Source organism: Asterias rubens, chromosome 16 (assembly GCF_902459465.1).
Source record: "Asterias rubens chromosome 16, eAstRub1.3, whole genome shotgun sequence".
In the NCBI taxonomy this organism is placed as follows: Eukaryota; Metazoa; Echinodermata; class Asteroidea; order Forcipulatida; family Asteriidae; genus Asterias; species Asterias rubens.
In genome coordinates, this window is record NC_047077.1 from 2,672,221 (window position 1) to 2,695,814 (window position 23,594).

Sequence of the window (23,594 nt, forward strand, 5' to 3'; positions counted from 1 at the left end):
ACACTCATAGACATATCGACAAAACATGATAAAGTCATGACAAAATTTCAGAATACCAAAGGTCATTGGTTTGAATCCCACTCAAGTATTATGCCTGTGATTTCTTTTAACCGAGCTTGGGTAAGTACTTAGAATACAATGCATACACACACCGCTGTATATGGGTAAAAACCCAAATTAATAGTTGATATCCCCAATGCACCTATTATGGTCACTAATATATTTGGTAGCCATATTGAATTCCCACAATGCAAGTGGAATTGTCACGTGAAAAACTCACCTTTTTTAGTACGTTGAAGTTCATTAGTTCTACAAGACATAAAATAACAGTTTACAGTAACGCTAAAACTTGGGCACACGGTCAAAATGGTTTCGACGGAAAAGCAAAGCTCTTATCCAGATTTGTTTAAAATCATACTTTATACTTTGTAAGCCATTGGACATTTTCGGTAAACAGTATTGTCCAAGGCCTACACTTCGTGTATCAAAACTTATATATAAAATAACAAACCTGCGAAAATTTAGGCTCAATTGGTCAACGGAGTCATGTGGAAACAAGGGTGGGTTTTCCCGTTATTTTCTCCCGACTCCGATGACCGATTGAGCCTTAATTTTCACAGGTTTGTTATTTTGTGTATAAGTTGTGATACACGAAGTGTGAGCCTGAAGACAATACTGTTTACCGAAAGTGTCAATGGCTTTAAAGTCTCTCTTTAGCTTGTTAAATCTAATAGGGACACATTGCCACCAAATTGGGTACTTTGGCCTCTAAAAAAAGTATTGTTTTAAAATGAATTTGGTCAGAAAGATAAATTAAAAGTAGAATATAATGATCCACACAAATATACAAACTGTGTGGTTTTCTTTTTACTTTATGAACTAACACAGTTCGCCACTTTGTGTGGAGTCAGACATTTGGCTTTACAAAATGCTGGCCAGTGTTACATGTAGTTCATGAAGTAAAAGAAAAACCACATACTTTCGCGGTATATTTGTGTTGATCATTATATTCCTCTTTCAAGACATCTTTCCAACCAATTCATTTCATAGGACCAAAAATTTGTATACAAAAAAGCGTTAAATCCAAAGTGATGTGTCTCTTTAACTTCTAGTCAACCTAGTACTGAACATTATGTGCCTAAATAAAATCTAATGCAAGCTTTTGATATAAGATGTACACGTGAATCAATTATAGTACATTTCTTTGGAGTAAAAAGGCTCACTAAAACACTAACACTGTTACAAAAATAAAAGTTTTGAAATATACATATCACTTTTTTCTTGATTAAACTGTAGTTTTTTATTTCACACTTTGAAAAACCTTAAGTTAGTCATTAATAATGTTAAAAGGTTTACTTCTATACACCAAATAAAAAAACAAGTGAGAAAGATATTAGATTTCAGAAGAATTATGAACCACTTTAAAGGCAGTGGACACTATTGGTAATTACTCAAAATAATTATTATCATAAAACTTTACTTGATTACGAGTACTATGGAGAGGTTGTTAGTATAAAACATTGTGAGAAACGGCTCCCTCTGAAGTAATGTAGTTTTTGAGAAAGAAGTAATTTTCCACAAATTTGATTTCGAGACCTCAGATTTAGAATTTGAGGTCTCGAAATCAAGCATCTAAAAGCACACATCTTTGTGTGACAAGTGTTTTTTCTTACATTATTATCTCGCAACTTTGACGACCGATTGAGCTCAAATTTTCACAGGTTTGTTATTTTACGCATATGTTGAGATACACCAACTGTGAAGGCTAGTCTTTGACAATTACTGATAGTGTCCAGTGTCTTTAAAGGCAATAGACACTTTTGGTAATTTTGGTAACATATAATGCAAGAATAACAAACCTGTGAAAATTTGGACTCAATTGGTCATGAAAGTTGTAAGAGAATGAATAATGAAAGAAAACAACAACCTTGAAATGAAAAGCATAATAAAAGGTTTCAAGCCTGAAGTCTTTTATTATTTGAGTGGAAAAAGAACTAAGTTACTTCAGGCAATCTCAGTGGTCTAGTTAGCAAGCCACTAATCTAAAAATGAACTCATGGGTTTTATTCCCATCAAAGTAACAAACCTGTTTTTTTTTTTTTACAGAACTCGAGGAAAGCACCAAGTACACAGTACTAACAAACAGCGGGGTATGGGGGTAAAAACCTAAATAAATAATAGTACTTCAGAGGGAGCTGTTTCACACAATGTTTAGCACGACCAACAGCTTTCCATTGCTTGTTACCAAGTCAGTTTTTATGCTAACCTTATGCATTGACGTCATCCAGTGGCCATCTTAGTGGAAAAACGGTGACGAAACAATCGAAACGCACATATTTGCACATGTGGTGCACAGGATTGGCCAATGAACAACCTCCTTTTGACCTCTAGGTGAGGACGCCCTACGGAAATGACGTCATGTGCATAAGGTCTATTATTAAGTAATACCCTATAGTGTCTAGTGCCTTTAAATAAAAAAATGTTACAATACAAAATGCTTAAGTGAAAATTGAGTACTAAAGCAAGGTGCTTATTAGTAACTTGTGCAATCATACCATCTTAGCTGCTAAGCGGACAGATTAGTTGGTAAGCGGCTGCTTCAGATCCTCCTTATTAGTAAGCGGTGCCTCTGGATGAACTTGCTCCCCCGCTTGGGATGGATACTGCCCTTGGGGTGGAGGTTGCATCTGTCCTGGGGGAGCATGTTGAATCTGGGGTTGAGGTTGTCCCTGGGGTGGGGGTTGCATCTGTCCCTGGGGTTGAGGTTGCATTTGCCCCTGGGCTGGAGGTTGCATCTGCCCCTGGGGTAGAGGTTGCATTTGCCCCTGGGGTTGGGCTTGGTACATTTGAGCAGGCTGCACGGCGTACTGTGTCTGTGGTTGCTGCACGAAGTATTGCGCTTGAGGCTGCATGGCGTACTGGGATTGTGGTTGCATGACAAACTGGTTAGCTGCAATCGAAACAAAATATCATTGAGAGTTATTAATGAATGAATTAATTAATTAATTAATAACTGTATTTATAACGCACCTTTTGCCAAAGGATACAAAGCACTACAAATTTACTGCAAGGTGAGTGGGACGAAGTTTGAATTATGAGACCTAATCCTTAGCACCATGTAACGGTTTATAAGGTGCTGTGGCGCAATATGCTGCCAATCCAACAAGGAACACTGGGGCGAATCCCTTCTCTTTTTGAAAAGTGCACTTGGTTCTTTTGGTGAGTTACACAACACACGGTACCAACGGCTTTACGTCCCATTCGTAGGACAAAGCAATGGTTTTAACACTTAAAAGTGTCTTGATTAAGGACACAAGTGTCACGCCCGGGGGATTCGAAGCCACACTCTGCTGATCAGAAACACCAGAGCTTGAATTCGGTGCTCTTAACCGCTTGGCCACAACACTTCCACAAGTAACACATTGGAGATAAAGATAATTAGTTTAATAATCATAATACTAATAATAAAGGAAACTTATAATGCGCAATGTCTGTCACAGGTGACACTCCTGGCACAGGAACCCTTTCAAAACAACTAGGAACTGCCTCTAGCTACCGGGCAATCTCAGTGGTCTAGTTGGTATGACATTGCTCTAGAATTGCAAGGGTCGTGGGTTCGAATCCTACCCGAGTAAAATGCCTGTGATTTTTTTCACAGGACTCGGGAAAGTACTGAGTATACAGTGCCACGCACATCGGTGTATATGGGTAAAACCAAAAATTAATGTTCTTTATCCCGATGCAAATTTAACATCTATTAAATCGTTTGCAGTACCCGCTGCTAAACATAGGATTCGAACTGCCTCTAGCTACCGGGCAATCTCGGTGGTCTAGTTGGTATGACATTGCTCTAGATTTGCAAGGGTCGTGGGTTCGAATCCCACCCGAGTAAAATGCCTGCGATTTTTTTCACAGGACTCGGGGAAAGTACTGAGTATACAGTGCCACACACATCGGTGTTTATGGGTAAAACCAAAAATTAATATTCTTTATCCCGATGCAAATTTAACATCTATTAAACTAGGAACTAATCAAACAAAAAAAACAGAAGGAGAAGCAGCTGAATAAAAGAGTAGTGACTCGTTCTTTAACATCCATTAAAAACCTTTCAGGATCGTTGTCGTGCGATAAAGGCCCTCGCCTATCGCACGGCAACGACCCTGCCGGTTTTAAACGGATGTTAAAGAACTCGTCGCTACCCTTTATTTCCCTTTTTCTAGAATGGCATACTTACTGCCAGGGGGGTTGTACACACACTGTGGGGGCACTCCAACAACCATCTGTTGACGATTGCCTTGGTAAGCAAACTGTTGTGAAAGCAAAATAAAAACATAATTTATCTATCAATACAATAAATTCTGCTGAACAATTCTGCTGGACTAGTGAAATGACAAGCTGATTGGTCTTTCTGGCCAGGCATGGCGTCGCAAGTTTTTGACCATGACATGAATCCCTAGTCACTGTGAATGAAGATGTATGTAATATAATTAGTCGTAAAGTTTTTGAGAACATAATGAAAATCACAGAGCAATGTTTCCAAAAGAGTCCCATAAACACGTTGTACATGCTCAAACAAATTTTTCGCTCCTGAGATGAACATTATTTTGGTGACATTGTTTCACTAAATTCCTAAAAACTACAGCACTTCATCAAGTAATATTTAAGGGAAGCTTTCTACCATGATTATCTTTAAACAGGTCAATCGTCTGAAAAGTTTCTAAGTACTTTTCATGAGGAAAAAATAGCTAAAAAATATTGCTATTTTTGTGACATTGTTTTATTCATTTCTCAAAAACTACAACACCTCAGCAAGTTATATTTGTACATGTTTAAAGGAACACGTTGCCTTGGATCTGTCGAGTTGGTCTTTGAAAATCGTTCTGTAACCGTTTGTTGTAAAATGTATATGGTTAGAAACATATTGTAAAAGTAGAATACAATGATCTACACAAATATGCCTCGAAATTGCACGGTTTTCTTTTTACCCTGTCGACTAACACAGTCGGCCATTTATGGGAGTCAAAATTTTGACTCCCATAAATGGCCGACCGTGATAGTTCGCAACGTAAAAGGCAAACCGTGCAATTTCCAGTGATACTTGTGTGGATCATTATATTCTACTTTTAAAACGTCTTTCCAACCATATGCATTTCATAACAAACGGTTTTAAACGCTTTTAATAGACCAACTCGTCCGATCCAAGGCAACGTGTTCCTTTAAGGAAAACTTTCTACCATCATTATCTTCAAACTTTTGTGTCCAACAAAAAATACCTAAACCCTTTAAGGTATAACGCTGTACAATGTAGGAGTAAAATCAAAATGATATTCTGTATCTCTGATGCAATGACTATAAGCAACTCAACAGCATGGCGGGGGTTTAAAGACAGTGGACACTATTGGTAATTGCCAAAGACCAGTCTTCTCACTTGGTGTATCTCAACAAATGCAGAAAATAACAAACCTGTGAAAACTTGAACTCAATTGGTCGTCCAAGTTGCGAGAGAGCATTGAAAGAAAAAACGCCCTTGTCACACGAGGTTATGTGCTTTCCGATGCATGATTTCGAGACCTCAAGTTCTAAAGGTCTAAATCTTGAGGTCTCGAAATCAAATTCAAGGAAAAATACTTCCTTCTCGAAAGTTACTTGACTTCAGAGGAGCTGTTTCTCACAATGTTTTTTACTATCAACCTCTCCCCATTACTCGTTACCAAGTAAGGTTTTATGATAATAATTATTTTGAGTAATTACCAATAGTGTCCACTGCCTTTAAATGGAAAAAAAAAAGCAAATACCACAGTTTGAGGAGTGCTGTTTCTGCTGACGGAGAGGCTAACACAGGTTAAGCTGGATCCAATTATAGCAATCACAAACTCTGTAAGGCCAATCAGCACGAGGCAGACATCAATACCGATACGAAGACCCTGTAATGAGTTTAGAAGTCAACATCATTAATAAGAATTAATAATTATTTATACTATTTCTGTGACGTCACTCTATACACATCGCCAACTTAACACATAACCAACTTAAAGTTCCGATCTTTACAGTTCCGGCAAAAACTGTACACGCGGTGAGATGCGGAAATCAGAGAAACAGAGCGTCCGCTAACGTTCGTTCATTAAAAGCGTGTACAGTTTTTGCCGAGCATAGATCGGAACGTTGGTTGTGTGTGACCGCGCAACACCAATGGTCTTAGAACCAAGACTACGGCTGCCGGTTGCAGGGATACACAATTCACCACACGCAGCGTTGAGTCCATCGACCCCGGTGACGTGTTATTTTGTATATAAGTTGTGATACACAAAGTGTGGGCCTTGGACAAAACTGTTTACGGAAAGTGACCAATGGCTTTAAGCGTGTGTAATAAACAATGTGGCAGCACGATGAGCTTGGGCCCTGGGTTATACATACCTTTGAGGTAGAACATGGAGCGTTATAGTATTGGCGATATCCAAACCGACTTTCTGGGCAGAGCCAGTGGTCCGGTTCAATAGACCCAGCAGCCCCCCCTAAAACTGCTACAGCTACCACACTACTTATGATGGACATCACCATGTATCCAACAATCTGTGGATAAAATACTTCAGTTCAGTTCTATAAATAAGGAAATAAAAGGGTAGCAACAAGTTCTTAAAGGCAGTGGACACTTTTGGTAACTACTCAAAATGATTATTGGCATAAAACCTTTCTTGGTGACGAGTAATTGGAAGAGGTTGACAGTATAAAACATTGTGAGAAACGGCTCCCTCTGAAGTGCTATAGTTTTCGAGAAAGAAGGTATTTTCCACGAATTTGATTCCGAGACCTCAGATTGAGAACTTGAGGTCTCGAAATCAACCATCTAAACGCACACAACTTCGTGTGACAAGGGTTATTTTTCTTTCATTATTATCTCGCAACTTTATTTTATGCATATGTTGAGATACACCAACTGTGAAGGCTAGTCTTTGACAATTACCAATAGTGTCCACTGCCTTTAAAGGAGCTATGTAACTTTTGTAGGTCAAAAAAATCAATGTCCACAGATGTAAACTAAACTTACACAGTTTGAAGATAATGATAGTGGAAAGCTTCCCTTCAAACTATACATACTGAGGTGTGGTAGTTTTTTGGGAAATGAGTAAAACAATGTAATAATTTTCATCTCATGAGACGAAAATTATTTCAATCATTTACAAACGTATTTTCATGACATTGTTTTACTCATTTCTCAAAAACTACAGCACCTCAGTAAGTAAAATTTGAAGGGAAGCTTTCCACTAGCATTATCTTCAAACCCTGTAAGTTTTATGTAAATCTATGGACATTTTGAAAAGGTACCCAAATCCTTTAAACTGTCGTTTTATACCCAATAGGGTCGTTGCCGTGCTTTCACTACTCTTTTATTCCTATTCATAAATGCCTTTTTTGGATGAAAGGAATGACAAATAAGGAAAGTCAATAAAACTTCTCCGCTTTCGGACATCCTTGAGCTCTGTGTGCGCGTGTTGCATTTTATATGACTGAGACAGTTTTCGGATTTGCATTCGTGCATGTAGTAGTAGAAGTACGCATCCTCGTTATCATGAGCCATAATGGCACAGCAATATCGATCACCCCACAGGTTTGGGCTAACCCACACTTGTAAACGAATCCGACAACGGTTATTAACAGACAGCTCCAGCTGGTCATTATCAATCGTTTAAGCGGCCCCATGTGACGCGCTCTCCACCAATAGGAATAGTGAAACTGTCTGAGGTATTTATGAATTGTTATTTTGGGCTACAGTCCTCAATACTCCACTATCCTTCATTCATTGGTCATTGGACATTAAAATGTTTTGACTGTTTGTATATATACTCAGCGCCTTGAATACCTTGTTTGGTATAGTATACGTGCGCTATATAAGACTTTGATATTATAATAAATCTTCACAGTTTGTAACCGAGGTACAACAAATACTTACGCAATGAAGCATACAGTCCTCACTCCTCCACTGACCTCCACTCTTAGGCCACTCAACATTTAAGTGTTTGGACTTGGATAAGAGTGGTATGCCTGGCCCAGTGATAAGCAAGTGTTACATGTATTTATGCCTACTGTACAGTCCTCACTCCTCCACTGACCTCCACTCTTAGGCCACTCAACATTTAAGTGTTTGGACTTGGATAAGAGTGGTATGCCTGGCCCAGTGATAAGCAAGTGTTACATGTATTTATGCCTACTGTACAGTCCTCAATTCTCCACTGTCCTCCACTCTTAGGCCACTCAACATTTAAGTGTTTGGACTTGGATAAGAGTGGTATGCCTGGCCCAGTGATAAGCAAGTGTTACATGTATTTATGCCTACTGTACAGTCCTCACTCCTCCACTGACCTCCACTCTTAGGCCACTCAACATTTAAGTGTTTGGACTTGGATAAGAGTGGTATGCCTGGCCCAGTAATAAGCAAGTGTTACATGTATTTATGCCTACTGTACAGTCCTCACTCCTCCACTGACCTCCACTCTTAGGCCACTCAACATTTAAGTGTTTGGACTTGGATAAGAGTGGTATGCCTGGCCCAGTGATAAGCAAGTGTTACATGTATTTATGCCTACTGTACAGTCCTCAATTCTCCACTGTCCTCCACTCTTAGGTCACTCAACATTAACATGTTTGGACCTGGATAAGATTGGTCTGACTGGCCCATTGATAAGCAATTGTTATTTGAGCCTACAGTCCTCAACCTGTAAATTTTTTAAGAGAATATTTCGGGGTCAGGGTGGGAAATGTATTATTGACCCATTTCACAATGCGCAGCCCACTTGCGTGCATGCCTCCTGTCGGCCATTTTGGGTGTCACAACTTGCGAGTCTGCGGGGAGTCCACTCCTTGTGCACCATTTCACACACAAAAGGGAGGACAGGAGACACACGTGTATGAACATGTGTATCTGTGCTCGATCTGCGCTGTGCGTTGCACTTAAAGTTCTGTGGCTGCAACTTACCAAACCGGTTCTCTGTTTATGTCCAGCAGCAATGCCCAGGATACCAGTGAGGACGAAAAACTGTACAAAGAAATTAAAAGATAAAAAAATACAAAACATTAAAGGATTGGAGTACTTTTTCAAAATGTTCATAGATTTATAGTTAAGTTTCCCTTCAAATATTGCTTACTGAGGTGCTGTAGTTTTTGAGAAATGAGTAAAACAATGTTCAGGGAAGCTTTCTACTATCATTATCTTCAAACTGTGTAAGTTTAGTGTAAATCTGTGGCAGTCATGGATCTCAAAAATTGAAAAGGAGAGTTGGTCAAACAACAAATACTTACACAGACGCCAGACCAAATGGGGGTTCCAACCATAAACAGGAATGTCCTGACGATGATGGAGATTACGCCGAACAGCACAGCTAAGCAACCCAGGATGACCTGCATGTAGCCAGTGACTCTCAAACCCTTCCAACACCACTTCTTACTGCTCCTCTGGGTATTGGGTGTGCATTGGCGCATAACGACCTGTAAATCAAATACATCATGGGACATTTATTAATAATCTGGTCGGATTGTGTGAAAGCATTAACATTTTTAAATACAATGAACACTGTTGGTATAACAAAGACCAGACTTTCCACTTGCTGTATTCTCAACATACATGTATGCATAAAAAACAAACTATGAAAATTTAAGCTCGATTGGTCGACGGAGTTGCGAGATAACTATGCAAGAAAAAACACCCTTGTCGCACGAACTTGTGTGCTTTCATTTCAGATGCTTGATTTTGGGACCTCAAATTCTAAACTTGAGGTCCTACATGTAACTTACATGTAGTCCTAACTTAGGACTAGCCTTAGGTTCTTATCATCTCCTAGGACTAGTCCTAACTTAGGACTAGTCCCAACTCTTTTTGAAATCGACCCCTGGGCTCGATTTCACAAACAGTTACACACATGTAGATTGATCGTAGGCAAATCCATCATACGTGTAGTTGCCTAGCAGAGAGTGATGTCACAATACAAATCACTGTGGTAATAATAATAACTCATCCTTAGAAGATGAATCTTACTTCTTTGTGAAATCGACTCCAGTACCTTTAACACTAAAGTACTCAAATACTGAGAGCCGACGTAAATTTCTAATATTTTTTGTCTCCATGTAATTCATGTCTGATGTAAAACAAGCTTCCCTTTAGGTTTTGTGATGAGCACTTTAACTGTCTATGAGCAAGAGCAATTAATGGATTTGGGTACTTTTACAAAATGTCCATAGATTTAGGTTAAACTTACAGGGTTTAAGATACTAATCTTACTTACTGAGCTGCTGTAGTTTTTGAGAAATGAGTAAAAATCAATTCATGAAAATACGTTTGTAAATGATTAAAATAATTTTCGTCACAGGAGACGAAAATTATTTTACGTGTACTTGTATTACATTGTTTACTCATTTCCCCAAAACTACAGCACCTCAGCACTTAGTATTTTCAGGGAAGGTTTCTACTATCATTGTCTCCAAACTGTGTAAGTTTAGTGTAAATCTGTGGACATTCTTTTTTTTGTCCTACAAAAGTTACATAGACCATTTAAACACTGTATGACATTAATGGTAAAGAAAACACTGTGTGTTTTTATACACGGTGTCCAATGCAAACATACCAGCAAAAGAATTGCCGTAGTTCTGCTTTTACAGTTTTATGAAAAACAGGACCTTGAGCTGTGTGAGCTGACTTTGACTTGTTTGTCAGAGGTAGGTCAAACCGAAATACAATGTAAATATAAACTGCGGTGTGCCATGCAATTCTGTTGTTCTCAAATTGTTCAGTCATGCTTGGAAATCCTATTTTTTGCAGTGTGCAGGGCTTGAATTTAGTGGGAGAAGATGCACCTTATTTTCTATACACGATGTGTTTCTGATATCAGTGGGGTTCGTTGTGATGAACACTGTGAAACCTTCCACTTGACTATTTCTCTAGGCCTACTTCTTTAGTCCATGATAGTGTATTTAACTTAAAGGCAGTGGACACTATTGGTAATAATGTCAAAGACTAGCCTTCACAGTTGGTGTACATGGTGTATCTCAACATATGCATAAAACAACTAACCTGTGAAAATTTTAGCTCAATCAGCCATCGAAGTTGCGAGATAATAATGAAATAAAAAAACACCATTGTCACACGAAGGTTGATGCGTTTAGATTGTTGATTTCGAGACCTCAAGTTCTAAATCTGAGGTCTCAAAATCAAATTCGTGGAAAATTACTTCTTTCTTGAAAACTATGGCACTTCAGAGGGAGCCGTTTCTCCAAATGTTTTACACGTATACCATCAACCTCTCCCGATTACTCGTCACCAAGAAAGGTTTTGTGCTAATAATTATTTTGATGCTTACCAATAGTGTCCACTGCCTTTATAGGGCACTGGATACTATTAGTAATTACTCAAAGTATTTGTCAGCATAGCAACTTACTTGGTACTGATCAATGAAGTGCTAATGATAGTGTCAAAACATTGTGGGAAACAGCTCCCTCCGAAGTATCATACATGTAGTTTTTGAGAAAAAGGTTGTTTCTCACTACAATAATGAAATACTTCAGTGCAACAAATATTTTTTTAACAATCTCTTGCAACTTCGATGACCAATTGAGTCAAAATTTTCACAGATTTAATATGCATTTGTTGGGATACACCAACAGATGCCAATACGGGTCTTTGACAAACCATGGACAAACCGAAGGTATGAAGTGTACATTAATAACTAGTATTTTTATTTTGTTTATGAAACCTCAGATCTTTCAGTCAAAGTTGTTTTACTTTCTCATATCATTACAAGCGTTTTATACCTATTGTTTTATTAAAAATATGTTGACATACATTAACTACCTTGATTATTTCACATCTTAAAAATAACTAATAAATTTCTGTCAACTCCAAGCTTTAGGGTTATTATTATTTCTTTGAAATCTTTTTAGGTTAAATTTTATTTGTTTTGTCTTTTGGCCAGTCCCAGCGACCTTGTTACATTTATAACGATTCATCTTTTTCTCGAGTTGACAGTACAATGTATTATCGGTACTGATTACTTTAAAGTGTTTCCTGTTTTGGTTTGGAGTAGCACTTTTGGTTCGTAGTAGACTACAATGACTTCCTGGATATGAAGGCCAGGGTTGTAGTCGTAGCTAGACCAATTTTAGTGGTCTACATGTAGCTACAAAACTACAATGTTTTTCTAGGTCCACAAAGGCCGAGCGGATCAAACAATAGAGTCGTTTTTAAGTACGTGTACGTGCCATTATTGCTAAAGTGCAAGCTTCAAGCATGATGCCAGATTTCCAAACTCTTCATGATTTGGGGCAATGAAATAAATTGATTTCCATTTTGACTGTGTTCTTTCTCTGTGGCATCTGATACTCAGTTCATCAGCTGTGATCAATGCACAGTGGACAATATTTTGAGGGGAAATCTGTGCTGGGCGATACAATATAAAATACATTTTTACAAGGACACATAAAAAGGTTTAGGGTCGCAGAATTTGCAGCGTAAGCTTAGGGTAGGCCAGGTAACCAGAACCAGAATATTAGTTTTGTTTGGCCTAATGTTTAAATCCCAATATGTATTACGGCCTATTAGACCAGCGGGCGTAGCCAATTATCGTGCAGTTTCGCGACGCATATCTGACATGAGCATTTTTATTATCTTGAATTGAGAAGAAAAATATAGAAATCAACGTACCATAAATCCACAATCGATCTTTTTGCCAGTTTGCTTGTAATGGGCACATTTAACTGCCATTTTTGCAAAGAAAAGTGCGAGGCTTGGGACAAAATGACCAATCAACGACAACTTAACAAGACCGCACGGCAGCGCTTGCGATGAATTAACCAATAGTGGTAGAGCTATTATTACGTTCACGAGGTCACGACCTCTGTACAACGTTGCAGACGAACAACAACCCAGACTTCGTCGTGGTGTGAGAAAAACATGTCACAAAAAAGTGTCTTTGTGCATTTGTCTAGCGTTGAAACGAAAGCTTTTCCATTTTCGGAAAAGAGTTGAAGACATTTCTTTGCATGTATTTGAAGAAGGAAAAGAATTAGAGTACGGTCAAGTGTGAAAATGTCTTCAAAGCTGGGGCAATCGCTGGCCCAAATTACGGACACGTAAAACACGACGATGGACAACTGTCACAGACGGAAGGTCGGTAAGATCCTCCGATCTCTATCACAGGTAACGTCAAGACAACAGTACCTTTTTGAACTTAAATTTAAAAATATCGGAACCTTATCGTATTTATGTTTTAGTACTGATTCATTTCCCTGTTGTTCATTCATAAATGATTGTTGCCAAGCCTTCACAGTGTGACTAGGCCTATGACATGAGTCTTTAATTTATGAGTTTCAATCAGTCTCAATCTGTCAATACGATTTAATGATTCTGAATATTATTTTGTCCGGCATGTCCAGTTACTCACTGACTGTCTCTCTAACCATCTGATCATGCTGTTTTGGCTGTATAAAATACATAGATCCTTGCGATATTTTCAAGGAAAAAAATGCTTATAAATTGTTACTAGATCTACATTCCAATCGGAAAATGAAACAATTTTTTCTTTTTCAATTCTTTATCCTCTCTTTCAATCTGACACAATGTCAATGATTTATTTTTGTATTAACTCAAAGTAAAATGATTTTTGTTATTTAAAATATAACTTGTTTCATTTGTATTTTATTTTATTTTGTTATTTGAACTATAGGGGCCTTGAACGTGACCTGCAAAAGTTGATTGTCTATTCCCATCCGAGTGAAAACTTGCTTGTTATTATGTATCCATACGGTAACGGTAAGGCACCGTTTAAAATTTGTTTGTCTGAAACACCCCAGTTGATTAGAAACCAGTTAAATTGTTTTTCTGAGGGTCGATGTCCATTCGTGAATGATACAGCTAGAGATGTGTTTGACATGGCTGGCCCGCTGCCAACTCACGAAATGTGGCTAGTTTAACATTCTTGTGACAATACCACCATGACTTTAATTTTTTTTTTTTCTCAAAAGACTGTGTTCAGGTGAACTTTCAACTAAAAAGGTGTTCGACTGGTAATATTACTAGCAGAATTGATCATATGCGACTGCGTCAAACGACCGAACATACCCACTATACACTCGAGGGATGCTGGCTGATGAGGACATTTTCAGAGTTGAGGAGTTTGTCCCCACATGTTTAATGACAACATGATTGTGCTGATGTTAACATTGCCAGGTAACTATGAAGTTATCTGTGTTTTTATTTTTGATGTGTATACTACAAAGTATGCGTTCAATTTGAATAAATGCAAACCGATTCAACATAAACTGGTCCAAGTTCATGAACTTATTTGTCGTTGTTTCATAATAAATGAACAATATGTAATTATTGGTGCAAAAAACAAACAGCCGAATTTCCATTATATATTGAAAATAGGGAATTTATTTTATTCAGTTTTGTTTATGTATTATTTCAAAATGACAGATCGTAACCTCTTTTGAATGGGACACTTGATGAGACAGCATAGCAATGCCAACTAAGTAAGGATACAGTGCTGTTGGAAAAAGTTCCAAATGTACCATCTCCCCACGTTAGTTGAGGCTGGAAGGTTAAGGATGAAACATTGTGCCAACTGGACAAACCTACTCCAAGCGCTTGACAGCATTCTATAATGTGTACATGTACATTGCTCATGCAAAAGAGTAGATGTGGTCGAGGCAAACTTTGTTCGGACAAAAGTCTACCGTGCATACTTAAATGCAAGTGCACAGACTGTGAAAGTGTAAAAACTAAAGCTCCAATTAAAAACAGTGATAAGTCTGATAAAGAATACTTATTTATGGCAAATAAAAATTCAAATTGAGATAATTATGTATCTTCATGATGTAAACAGATGAGTAAAGCTATAGTAAAAACCTAAACAAAAACAAAAATAAATAAATAATGTCGGTCTCTCTAAACTACTTACTCTCAAAGTTTACTGATTTTTTTTGATATTACAAAATATTCTTTGAAGATTCAATACAAAAGCAGAAGTGAAAAAAGGGAAATTTTTCTTCTCTTGTAATAATTTGTTCAGTTGTTCACTGAACAAATTATTACTAGATGTGGATTCTTCATACTTGATGAACAGAGTATCATTTTAGGGCAGCTATTGTCCATGCAGACAGAGGACATGGAGTATATTGTTATTATCAAAACAGGATGGGAAAAGCCTGAAAAGGGGTGACAATGACAGAATAAAGCAAAAATTTCATAAAGAAGAAAATGTTGTTTTGCGTTAACTTATTATTTGTAGGGATATTAATTAAGATAAAGTTGGCGTCCAAAGATGTTCTGTCATAGTAAATAATACATGTACATGTATATGTATATCCATATTTAAGTATGTGGGAGAGATGGTAGTTTTGCATAGTATGACCTGCACAAATTTTTTTTTAAATATTTAGATGGTCTCTAAAAATAATGTGTTGACAGTAAATCTAACTGTGTTTGGAACAACAAAATTAATGTTAAAAAAATAATACTTCTCTGTTTAAGGATAAAATATTTGTATTTTTGGGTAGACAGCGTTAGATCCACCCCTAATGGGCCATTTTATTGCAACTCTTGAGTAGGGTAAATCCTAAATAGATCACCCCTTTCATGATAAATAATTCCTTGCATCAATACTCCATTGAAATGTACACAGTTTTCTAAATCCTTGCATCAATGCTCCATTGAAATGTACACAGTTTTTTAAAAATGGCCAATAGAGGGCGCTATTTTCATATTGCTTAATTAAAATGCAAATAACTTCCAAACTGGCTAGTTTGACGATTGTGGATTTATGTATTGGTAATCAGCATGTAATTGTCTATTAATTAAACCTGTTTCCACGCTCATGCAAGAGGTGCGCCACGAAACTTCATTTCTAAGCACATTTTCACTGCACACCCGTGGTCTATATTGTTTGTCGCAGGCGCAATACTAAAATCCACGTTGAAGGTATTGAAGGATTGTGTCACTGATGTCTGATTATGTATCGTAAGTAAATGATGTACTGTACATGATGTCATGAATAGTTTTGAGCAACAAAATTGGTTCACCAAGCAGGTAGTCGCGACTATTTTTTGTAGTAGTCAAGGCGGCACGATTTAAAATCGAGTAATTGAAAAACGGTAGTCTCGACTCCACTTAGTAATCCAAAGTCGCGACTGCGTCACTAGTGAAATGCCTCAAATCCTATTATGTAAACTACTTGTAATCAGTGTCGGTAGTCTCGTTGCTAAGACGCACTCTAGAATTGCCAAGGTTGATGGATTCGATTCCCACTCGCTCGAGTAATATGCCTGTGATTTTTTTTTCCAGAGCATGGGACGGTACCGAGTCTACAGTACTAACATGCATCAGTGTATAAATATGGGCAAAAACAAAAATTAAATAATATATTATCCTGATGCAAATCAAAAACAATGAAATTTTCTTACCATTGGCTGCTGTTGTACCATCACTGTTTGTTGTGGTGGGGCAGCGACCTGCTGCTGCTGCTGCTGGTAGGCTGGGGGTTGCTGCTGATTAGGTTGCATGGTCGCAGATCACAAAAGATATTTCACAGGCTTTTTCTTTCACTATTAAACAAAACACAAATTGAATTCATAAGTAAAATGATACCAAATTAAACAGACATCATTTCCCAGGCAATAGACCTTAATGCATTGATGTCATCCAGCCGCCATCTTTGAGGTCAAACGGTGACGACACAATCGAAACGCACATAGATTGGCCAATGAACCAGTTCCTTTTGACCTCAATGCGGGGGCGCCGTACTGAAATGACGTCATGTGCAATAAGGTCTATACGAGTTCATCTATGTACATGTACAGGCCTCGAAATAACCCACGGCAATTGCCATGGTGCCCTGTGCTTTTGCTGTGGTGCCCTTTGCAAAGTTCCTATACAAATTTACATTAGGCAGAGTAAACAAAAAAACATGTCTCACGTCCGGGTTTTTCAAAAAAAGGAGGAAGAGGGGCTTTTTATTATTTTTTTTTTATTTCAAGATGGCCGCCATTCTTTGTTAAAATGTCAAATATCCATTGTTTTTTCTACTGCTGAAATACACAAAACATAAATGAAACAATTTAGTCGAGGCATTCAGACAAGACATTCAGATTGTTTTTGCTGAGATCATTTAAAATAACCCTTTTTAAAAAAAAATATATAACAAAAAATAAAAAAAAGTGCATCAAAAAAGTGCATAAAAAATAAAATAAAAAAGGAGGCGGCCTGTAAAAAGGAAGCGGGCGGGACGCGAAACATGTATTTTTTTTTACTTGGCCTTATCCTCATAGAAGTGCCCTTAACAGAGGGAAATTGCTGTGCCCTTCAAGAGCGTAGTTCAAGGCCTGCATGTATGCTGCATTTTTTCATTGGTTAAGGGCACCCAATGAGGAAATTGTAAACTTCTGTACTGTAGCGTTTCAAGGGAACCAAGGCTATAACCAGGGAGCATGGAGGCAGGAAATATGACGCCTCACTCCCATTATCATTATTGCTGTATCAGTTCTAAAATGCCACTTTTCTTGTTTACGTTTACAGTGGTAACTCGGCAGGATCCTTAACCCAACTCGGCAGGACGTTAACCCAAGGGTGCTTGATTGTTAGTGGAGTGCAGATCGGACACTAAGTGCATTCATAAGCAAAACTTGAAGAACTGAAAGTGCTGAGGACAAGACAACTGGAACTTTAATTTGTGACGGGGAACTAGACAAAGTGTGAGTAAAATCTGGATGAATGCTTATAGGCCGAGCTCCTTAATTTTCTGTATAACTTTCTGTATGGCGCCACCACTTTTACACTTTTACACTTTTAGAAAAAGGGATATCTCATTGAGGTAAATTAGATACTATATTATTTCATATCGAATGAAAAAGTGTTGGCGCCATACGGAAACTTCCAGTATTTTTTTCCCACCAGTTGTCACTCATCAATGCTCATTAATTTGTGGAGAGGGAAAAGATTCCGTATGGCGCCACCACTTTTTCATTCAAAATAAAATAATATAGTATCTAATTTACCTGGTTGATATATATCCTTTTTTGTAAAAATGAGTGTAAAAATGAGTGAAAAAGTGGTGGCGCCATATGGAAAGTTATCCGTGGAGAGCATGTTACTCGTTTTGGTGTAATTTTATATCGTGTCTACGCTGCCAGTATGGCACTTTGACAGTTTGTCTGTGCTGTGCATAGAGGTGTGTGCTACAGTGTTGTGCGACATGAAGAAAGATACACAGTGTGTGTGGTATAGATTGTGGGCGGTGAATTCCGCGGAGTGGTTTTTGTGGTAAAACAAAACCAATGATTTCAGACTAACATTAACAACGAAAACATAATTACCTCCACTCTTAGACAGCACTAAAGCAGTCAGGATGCTTTGAGTCAAGTAGTAGCGTCACAGTCTTTATGAAAATGGTGTAATTTCAGGCTGAAAACTGTCACCAACTTCTGCACGCACAAGTGACTTCACTGACGATGTTGCGTGAATGATTGAAAACCAAAGGGAAAGAAAATAGCGCCCTCTGTTGGTGTCGCAAGGGAAGTCACACTTTCCACCCGAAAATCGCGGCGCCTTTTTCAACAACGGTACTGCCAGTTAGCGCTTGAACGTGAAAGCTAATAATAATTGCATCAATAACCCTTGATCGTGTTGTTATTTTATGAGGACAAATTTAGAACAATAGAAACTGTGTTCATTGGAACTGATGGTGACCATTCAAGGCTCTAATATTCCGTCCATAATAATATTGCCGTCTTCAGTCAGATCACTTCTCTGAGGGTCAAATTTCATAGAGCTGCTGACAAAAAAGTAACTAAGAACAAACAATGCTTACCTGAATAAGGTTACCAGCCAAAACACTAATGTCAGATGTACATTTTGTGACGTATCCTGCTGTGTTTTGCTAAGCACAAAACACTAAGCAAAACTGTCTGTGCAGCTCTATGTGTTCATCGAAATGAAACGTAGGTTAAAAAGGCTCCCGGATTATGCCTAGGTCTTTTCGATCAATTTTTGTACACCATTTTTTGATTTGTGTTCTAAAAAACGAAACGTGTTCTATTTTGGTGATTCCACTTTTAAAAAACTCACTGCCATATAATAAATAGGGTGCGTTAGTTCCTTAGCTTCTCTGTTGACCCCGCGGTGCTCACTCGGGTGAGCCTAAGCTAATGGAACGATCACTCACCCTCTCGTGGTGACGTCAAGCACCTGAGGCCAGCCCCCCCCCCCCCCAAGTGACCCACTCCACAAGCAGGGCACTTGGGGCATACCCGGGTTAGCCCCTGGAATGACGTCAAAGTTATCCGAACCCACCCGGGGCACCGTGACCGGGGTCGACCCACAGCCTGCTGGAAGCTAATCGAACGCACCCTATCACTTTCTAGCTCTGAAGGGCAACGCTATGCTATGGTACGGTGGGGGGGGGGGGTCAAAGTCTAGTCCTTGATACTCTTGACTCGACCGTTTCATTATCTTAGAAAGGGGTGGGTGGTCAGGTCTGAGTTTTTTTATATTGGCGATTGTACTTCACTTCGTGCACAAACATGAGACTACAGACAATCTGAAACTTGCTGTCTTGCTGACATCCTATTATTATAACGGCTAGGCTCTGTGGAAGCTCAACAAACCTCAGCAGGGATTACTGACCCTCTTCCCTTGCAGATGCAGACGCAAAAGATTCTTCTTAACCAGAATAGGCGGATATTGTAGGCCTATAACCTCAGCCTCGAGCGCCGTAAATGGACATGGGAGATGGGCAGGGGGGCGGCCCCCATACAAGTTCACCCTTACCCTTACTCTCCCCATCCAAACGAGAGAGACATGGACAGTAGATTGTAAAACTCAAAAAACCTTTGCCCCATCCACTTGCCCTCCAAATTTATGTGGTTATACCACACTAAATACTAAATTGTGATTTGAGCAGTGGTTGTAGCATGCCTTTTGGGCGCAATTTAAGTGCATAATGGGATAATCAATGCCCTGTTCGAGGCCATGGCTTTGGCTTGGGATTAGGGCTGGTCAGATATTTATAGCTTTCCTTACGGTCTTCAGTCAGGCGGACGGAGCCAAGCCGGTGTAGCAGGAGATTTTGTCGCCCGGAGATTCCGGCGCTCCCCCTCCCTCGATCCCCATCCCCATACGGTCAACTATGCTCCTTTTCGAATCCCCGGATTCGGCTCAGGCTAGCCGCGTGGCCCCGTGGCTTTTTTGACATTAACTAGCTGCGCGTGTTTTGCGTATGCGCTCAAGGCTTCAGACGAGAAGACGGAGCCTGAAGCCGAATCCGAAGCCGAAGCCGTGGTTTCGAAAAGGGCCTATGTACATTACAAACTTCTTCTGATAGCGCCCTCTTTTGATTCATCCTCCTTCAGCTCATGTTAATTTTTCCCATTGTGGACAGAATCTCAGGTATAGATTTCTCTACGACACCAGCGGAACCCAAGGCTTATTAAAGCCGTAGCTTGTACAAGGCCATAGAGTCATCCGTTTTCTGAACTAGACAAACGTTCGTGTCCCGGTCCAATGAGGAGATTCACAATAGAGTGCACCCCAAGAGGTCCCCCGGTGAAGTTTTTTTTTCTCAAGGTGATAAGCTGACGTATGAAAATAAATGCGTGTCTGGCAGGCACTACACACCCCACCACTGGAAATGTCTGGCAGTGACCATTCATGATACCTAGGAGTGTTCCGGTGTGGCAGGAGATTATGTCCCCCTGGAAATTCGCCCCCCCCTCCCCACCGCATATTGATAGCCACCTCTTTTGAATCATCCTCTTTAAGTCCACATTAATTTCCCCTATGGGGATAGCCTTGCTCAAGGCAGTCGAATTATTCACTCCGAAAAAAGACCGCCGCTGTATAAAAACCCACCCGTATTCACTGTGCGAACATCACACGACACGATGCCCCCGTACACTATCCGCATGCGGAGGCCGTCAGGCCGACAGCGAGCCCCCCCCCCCCCTCCCAATTTTGTCCACTTGTGGACATTTTTCAATACAACACATTAAACCCGGAATGAACAGACCAGACAAGGCTGTCGGCCTGACGGCCTCCGCATGCGGTTAGTGGTACGAGTGCGGATGAGTTGTATGCACAGTATTCGTACGATGTGACAGTGTGTATACGGGTGGGTCATGCGGTGTGATCGCACGCACCACGCACAGGGTATACGGGTGGGTTTACAGCGGCGTCTTTTCGGAGCGAATAATGCGACTGCCTTGAGCAAGGCTACTATGGGGACCGAAACTCCGGAGGACAAAATTCCATGGGACACCGGTTTAAGTATGTGTTTGTTTTCATTATACAATCAGAACTATTTGCGAGTTAGATTTAAATAATGTCTTGTACAATGACGTGCTTGAGTCACAAAAAGTAACCGCTTACATTTGAACTTCTCATACTACAGAGACAGTTGCTATGTCAAATGATTCAGAGCAAGCTTTTGTATAGCAACCTCCAGATGAGCAAACCCTGGTACCATAGAGTCACACACACCCATTCAGAATCCTGTATGGGTGCTAATGTCTCTTATGTTACTACGCAAAAAGCCTTTGTATAGCAACCTTCAAATGAGCAAACCCTGGTACCACCATTGTGCCATACACATCCATTCAGAACTGTGTATGGGTGTTCACCGTCTCTTATGTTACTACGCAAAAGCTTGCCCGAATCAAGTGACATAATCAACTGTCAGAGGAATTCAAATTGAAGTGTTAACTTGTGATTGAGCACGTCATTGTACCAGACAATATTCAAATCTTACTCCAAGTAGGTCTAGTGCAAGGAATTACAACAAACTTTTGAACACGCAGGGGAAATTTTGCACATAACGTTTTGCACGTAACGTTTACAATACTTTATTATAACTTCTTTATTTTAATCGACAAAAATTATACAAATTCCAGACAATAGAATATTCTGTACAATACTAATTATAGTACGTAATCAAATTCATAAAGTGTCCATTACGTTTTATACACAAAATTGTATACGTCAGTATAATATGCCATTACGTCGACATTTACTACTATGCACGGACCATCATTAATTTTGGTCTGACATGCGTTGCATTGGAACTGCCGTGGCCCTGAGTGTAATATTATTGGCTGCGTCAGCAAATAACAAAAGTAACATTAATAATAGGTTTTTACATCGCACTTCAAAGGCGGTGGTCATCTTTGGTAATTGTCAAAGACCAGTCTTCTCACTTGGTGTATCTCAACATCGATGCATAAAATAACAACCTGTGAAAATATGAGCTCAATTGAGGTCGTCAAAGTAACGAGAGAAAAATGGAAGAAAAAAAAAACACCCTTGTCGCACAAGTTGTGTGCTCTTAGATGCTTGGATTCGAGAACTCAGCTGAGGTCTCACATTCAATCCATTTGAACCTTTTTTTTTCTTTCTTAAAAACTACTTCATAGGGAGCCGTTTCTCACATTGTTTTATACTATCGTTGCTCTTGAAGTAAGTTGTTATGTTAACAATTATTGTGAGTAATTACTTATAGGGCCCAGTGCCATTAAGCGCTTCCAATTATTAAACCCCTGGTATGGTCACTGGCCCTTTATTTCATTTCTTAAAGGCAGTGGACACGATTGGTAATTGTCAAAGGCTAGCCTTCACACTTGGTGTATCTCAACATATGCATAAAATAACAAACCTGTGACAAGTTGAGCTCAATCGGCCATCGAAGTTGCGAGATAATAATGAAAGAAAAATAACCCTTGTTACATGAAGTTGTGTGCGTTTAGATGGTTGATTTCGAGACCTCAAGTTCTAAACCAGAGGTCTCGAAATCAAATTCGTGGAACATTACTTCTTTCTCGAAAACTATGGCACTTCAGAGGGAGCCGTTTCTCACAATGTTGTATACCATCAACCTCTCCCCATCACTCGTCACCAAGAAAGGTTTTATGCCAATAATTTTTTTGAGTAATTACCAATAGTGTCCACTGCCTTTAAACCATCTCGGCTCCCTAGCGGAGTATACAACCTGTGCAACAAGTGTCTAAAAGCTAAACCAATCACAAGAACCATCCCTGCTCCGACAGGTACTACTCATGGGTGGAGAGAAACAATTATAGCTCCTGAAGCGTCTTTCTCAGGGACACTTGGTGTCACGACCGGGACTCGAACCCACACTACGCTTTACAGAGACAACAGAGCGTAACTTCGGTGGTCTTATCTGCTCGGCCAAGACACCCTACTCTCTAAATGTAAAAGAGTGAAAGAAAAAAAAACACTCTTTACATTTCGAGCTGTCCCTCATATGGCTCTCCAAAAAGAGTGGTGGTTATTTCACTCTTTTAGAGGGGTTTCACTCCAGGACAGAGTGAAAAATCACTCAAAAAGATGCAAACTTCAATCTCAAAGAGTCGAAGACCATTCGAAAAAGAGTTGTCCGTCATATGGCTCTTTCAAAGAGAGCTTTTTCACTCTTTTACATTAAGAGAGTACTAAAATTCCTCAGTGTTAAAACAAAGATGGTTGCCAGCACTATTTGAATGCGTACAAGCCCCGTCGGACAAGGCTAGTGCATGGTGCACAAAATATGAATAATAATCTACAAAATAAC

At 39.3% G+C, this 23,594-nt stretch overlaps 1 protein-coding gene across 1 annotated transcript; it reads right to left on the reverse strand.

Moving 5' to 3' along the window:
* Positions 1-2,420: 2,420 nt before the first annotated feature.
* LOC117300870 lies at positions 2,421-18,483 on the reverse strand. The gene is made up of 8 exons (XM_033784723.1): positions 18,352-18,483; positions 16,444-16,584; positions 9,295-9,480; positions 8,972-9,031; positions 6,415-6,570; positions 5,796-5,924; positions 4,235-4,307; positions 2,421-2,950 (listed from the first exon to the last, which is right to left on the reverse strand). The coding sequence occupies exons 2-8, from the start codon at positions 16,540-16,542 to the stop codon at positions 2,580-2,582; spliced, it is 1,074 nt and encodes a 357-aa protein (XP_033640614.1). The 5' UTR covers positions 16,543-16,584; positions 18,352-18,483; the 3' UTR covers positions 2,421-2,579.
* Between the last annotated feature and the right edge of the window lie 5,111 nt (positions 18,484-23,594).

Bases quoted from the DNA above. Each gene is read 5' to 3' on its own strand.
- LOC117300870 (XM_033784723.1), bottom strand. From the start codon at position 16,542: ATGCAACCTAATCAGCAGCAACCCCCAGCCTACCAGCAGCAGCAGCAG. The intron at 9,481-16,443 runs GTAAGAAAATTT...TTTGATTTACAG, and splicing joins TGGTACAACAGCAGCCAATG to GTCGTTATGCGCCAATGCAC. The intron at 6,571-8,971 runs GTAAGTTGCAGC...TTTTATCCACAG, and splicing joins ATAAACAGAGAACCGGTTTG to ATTGTTGGATACATGGTGAT.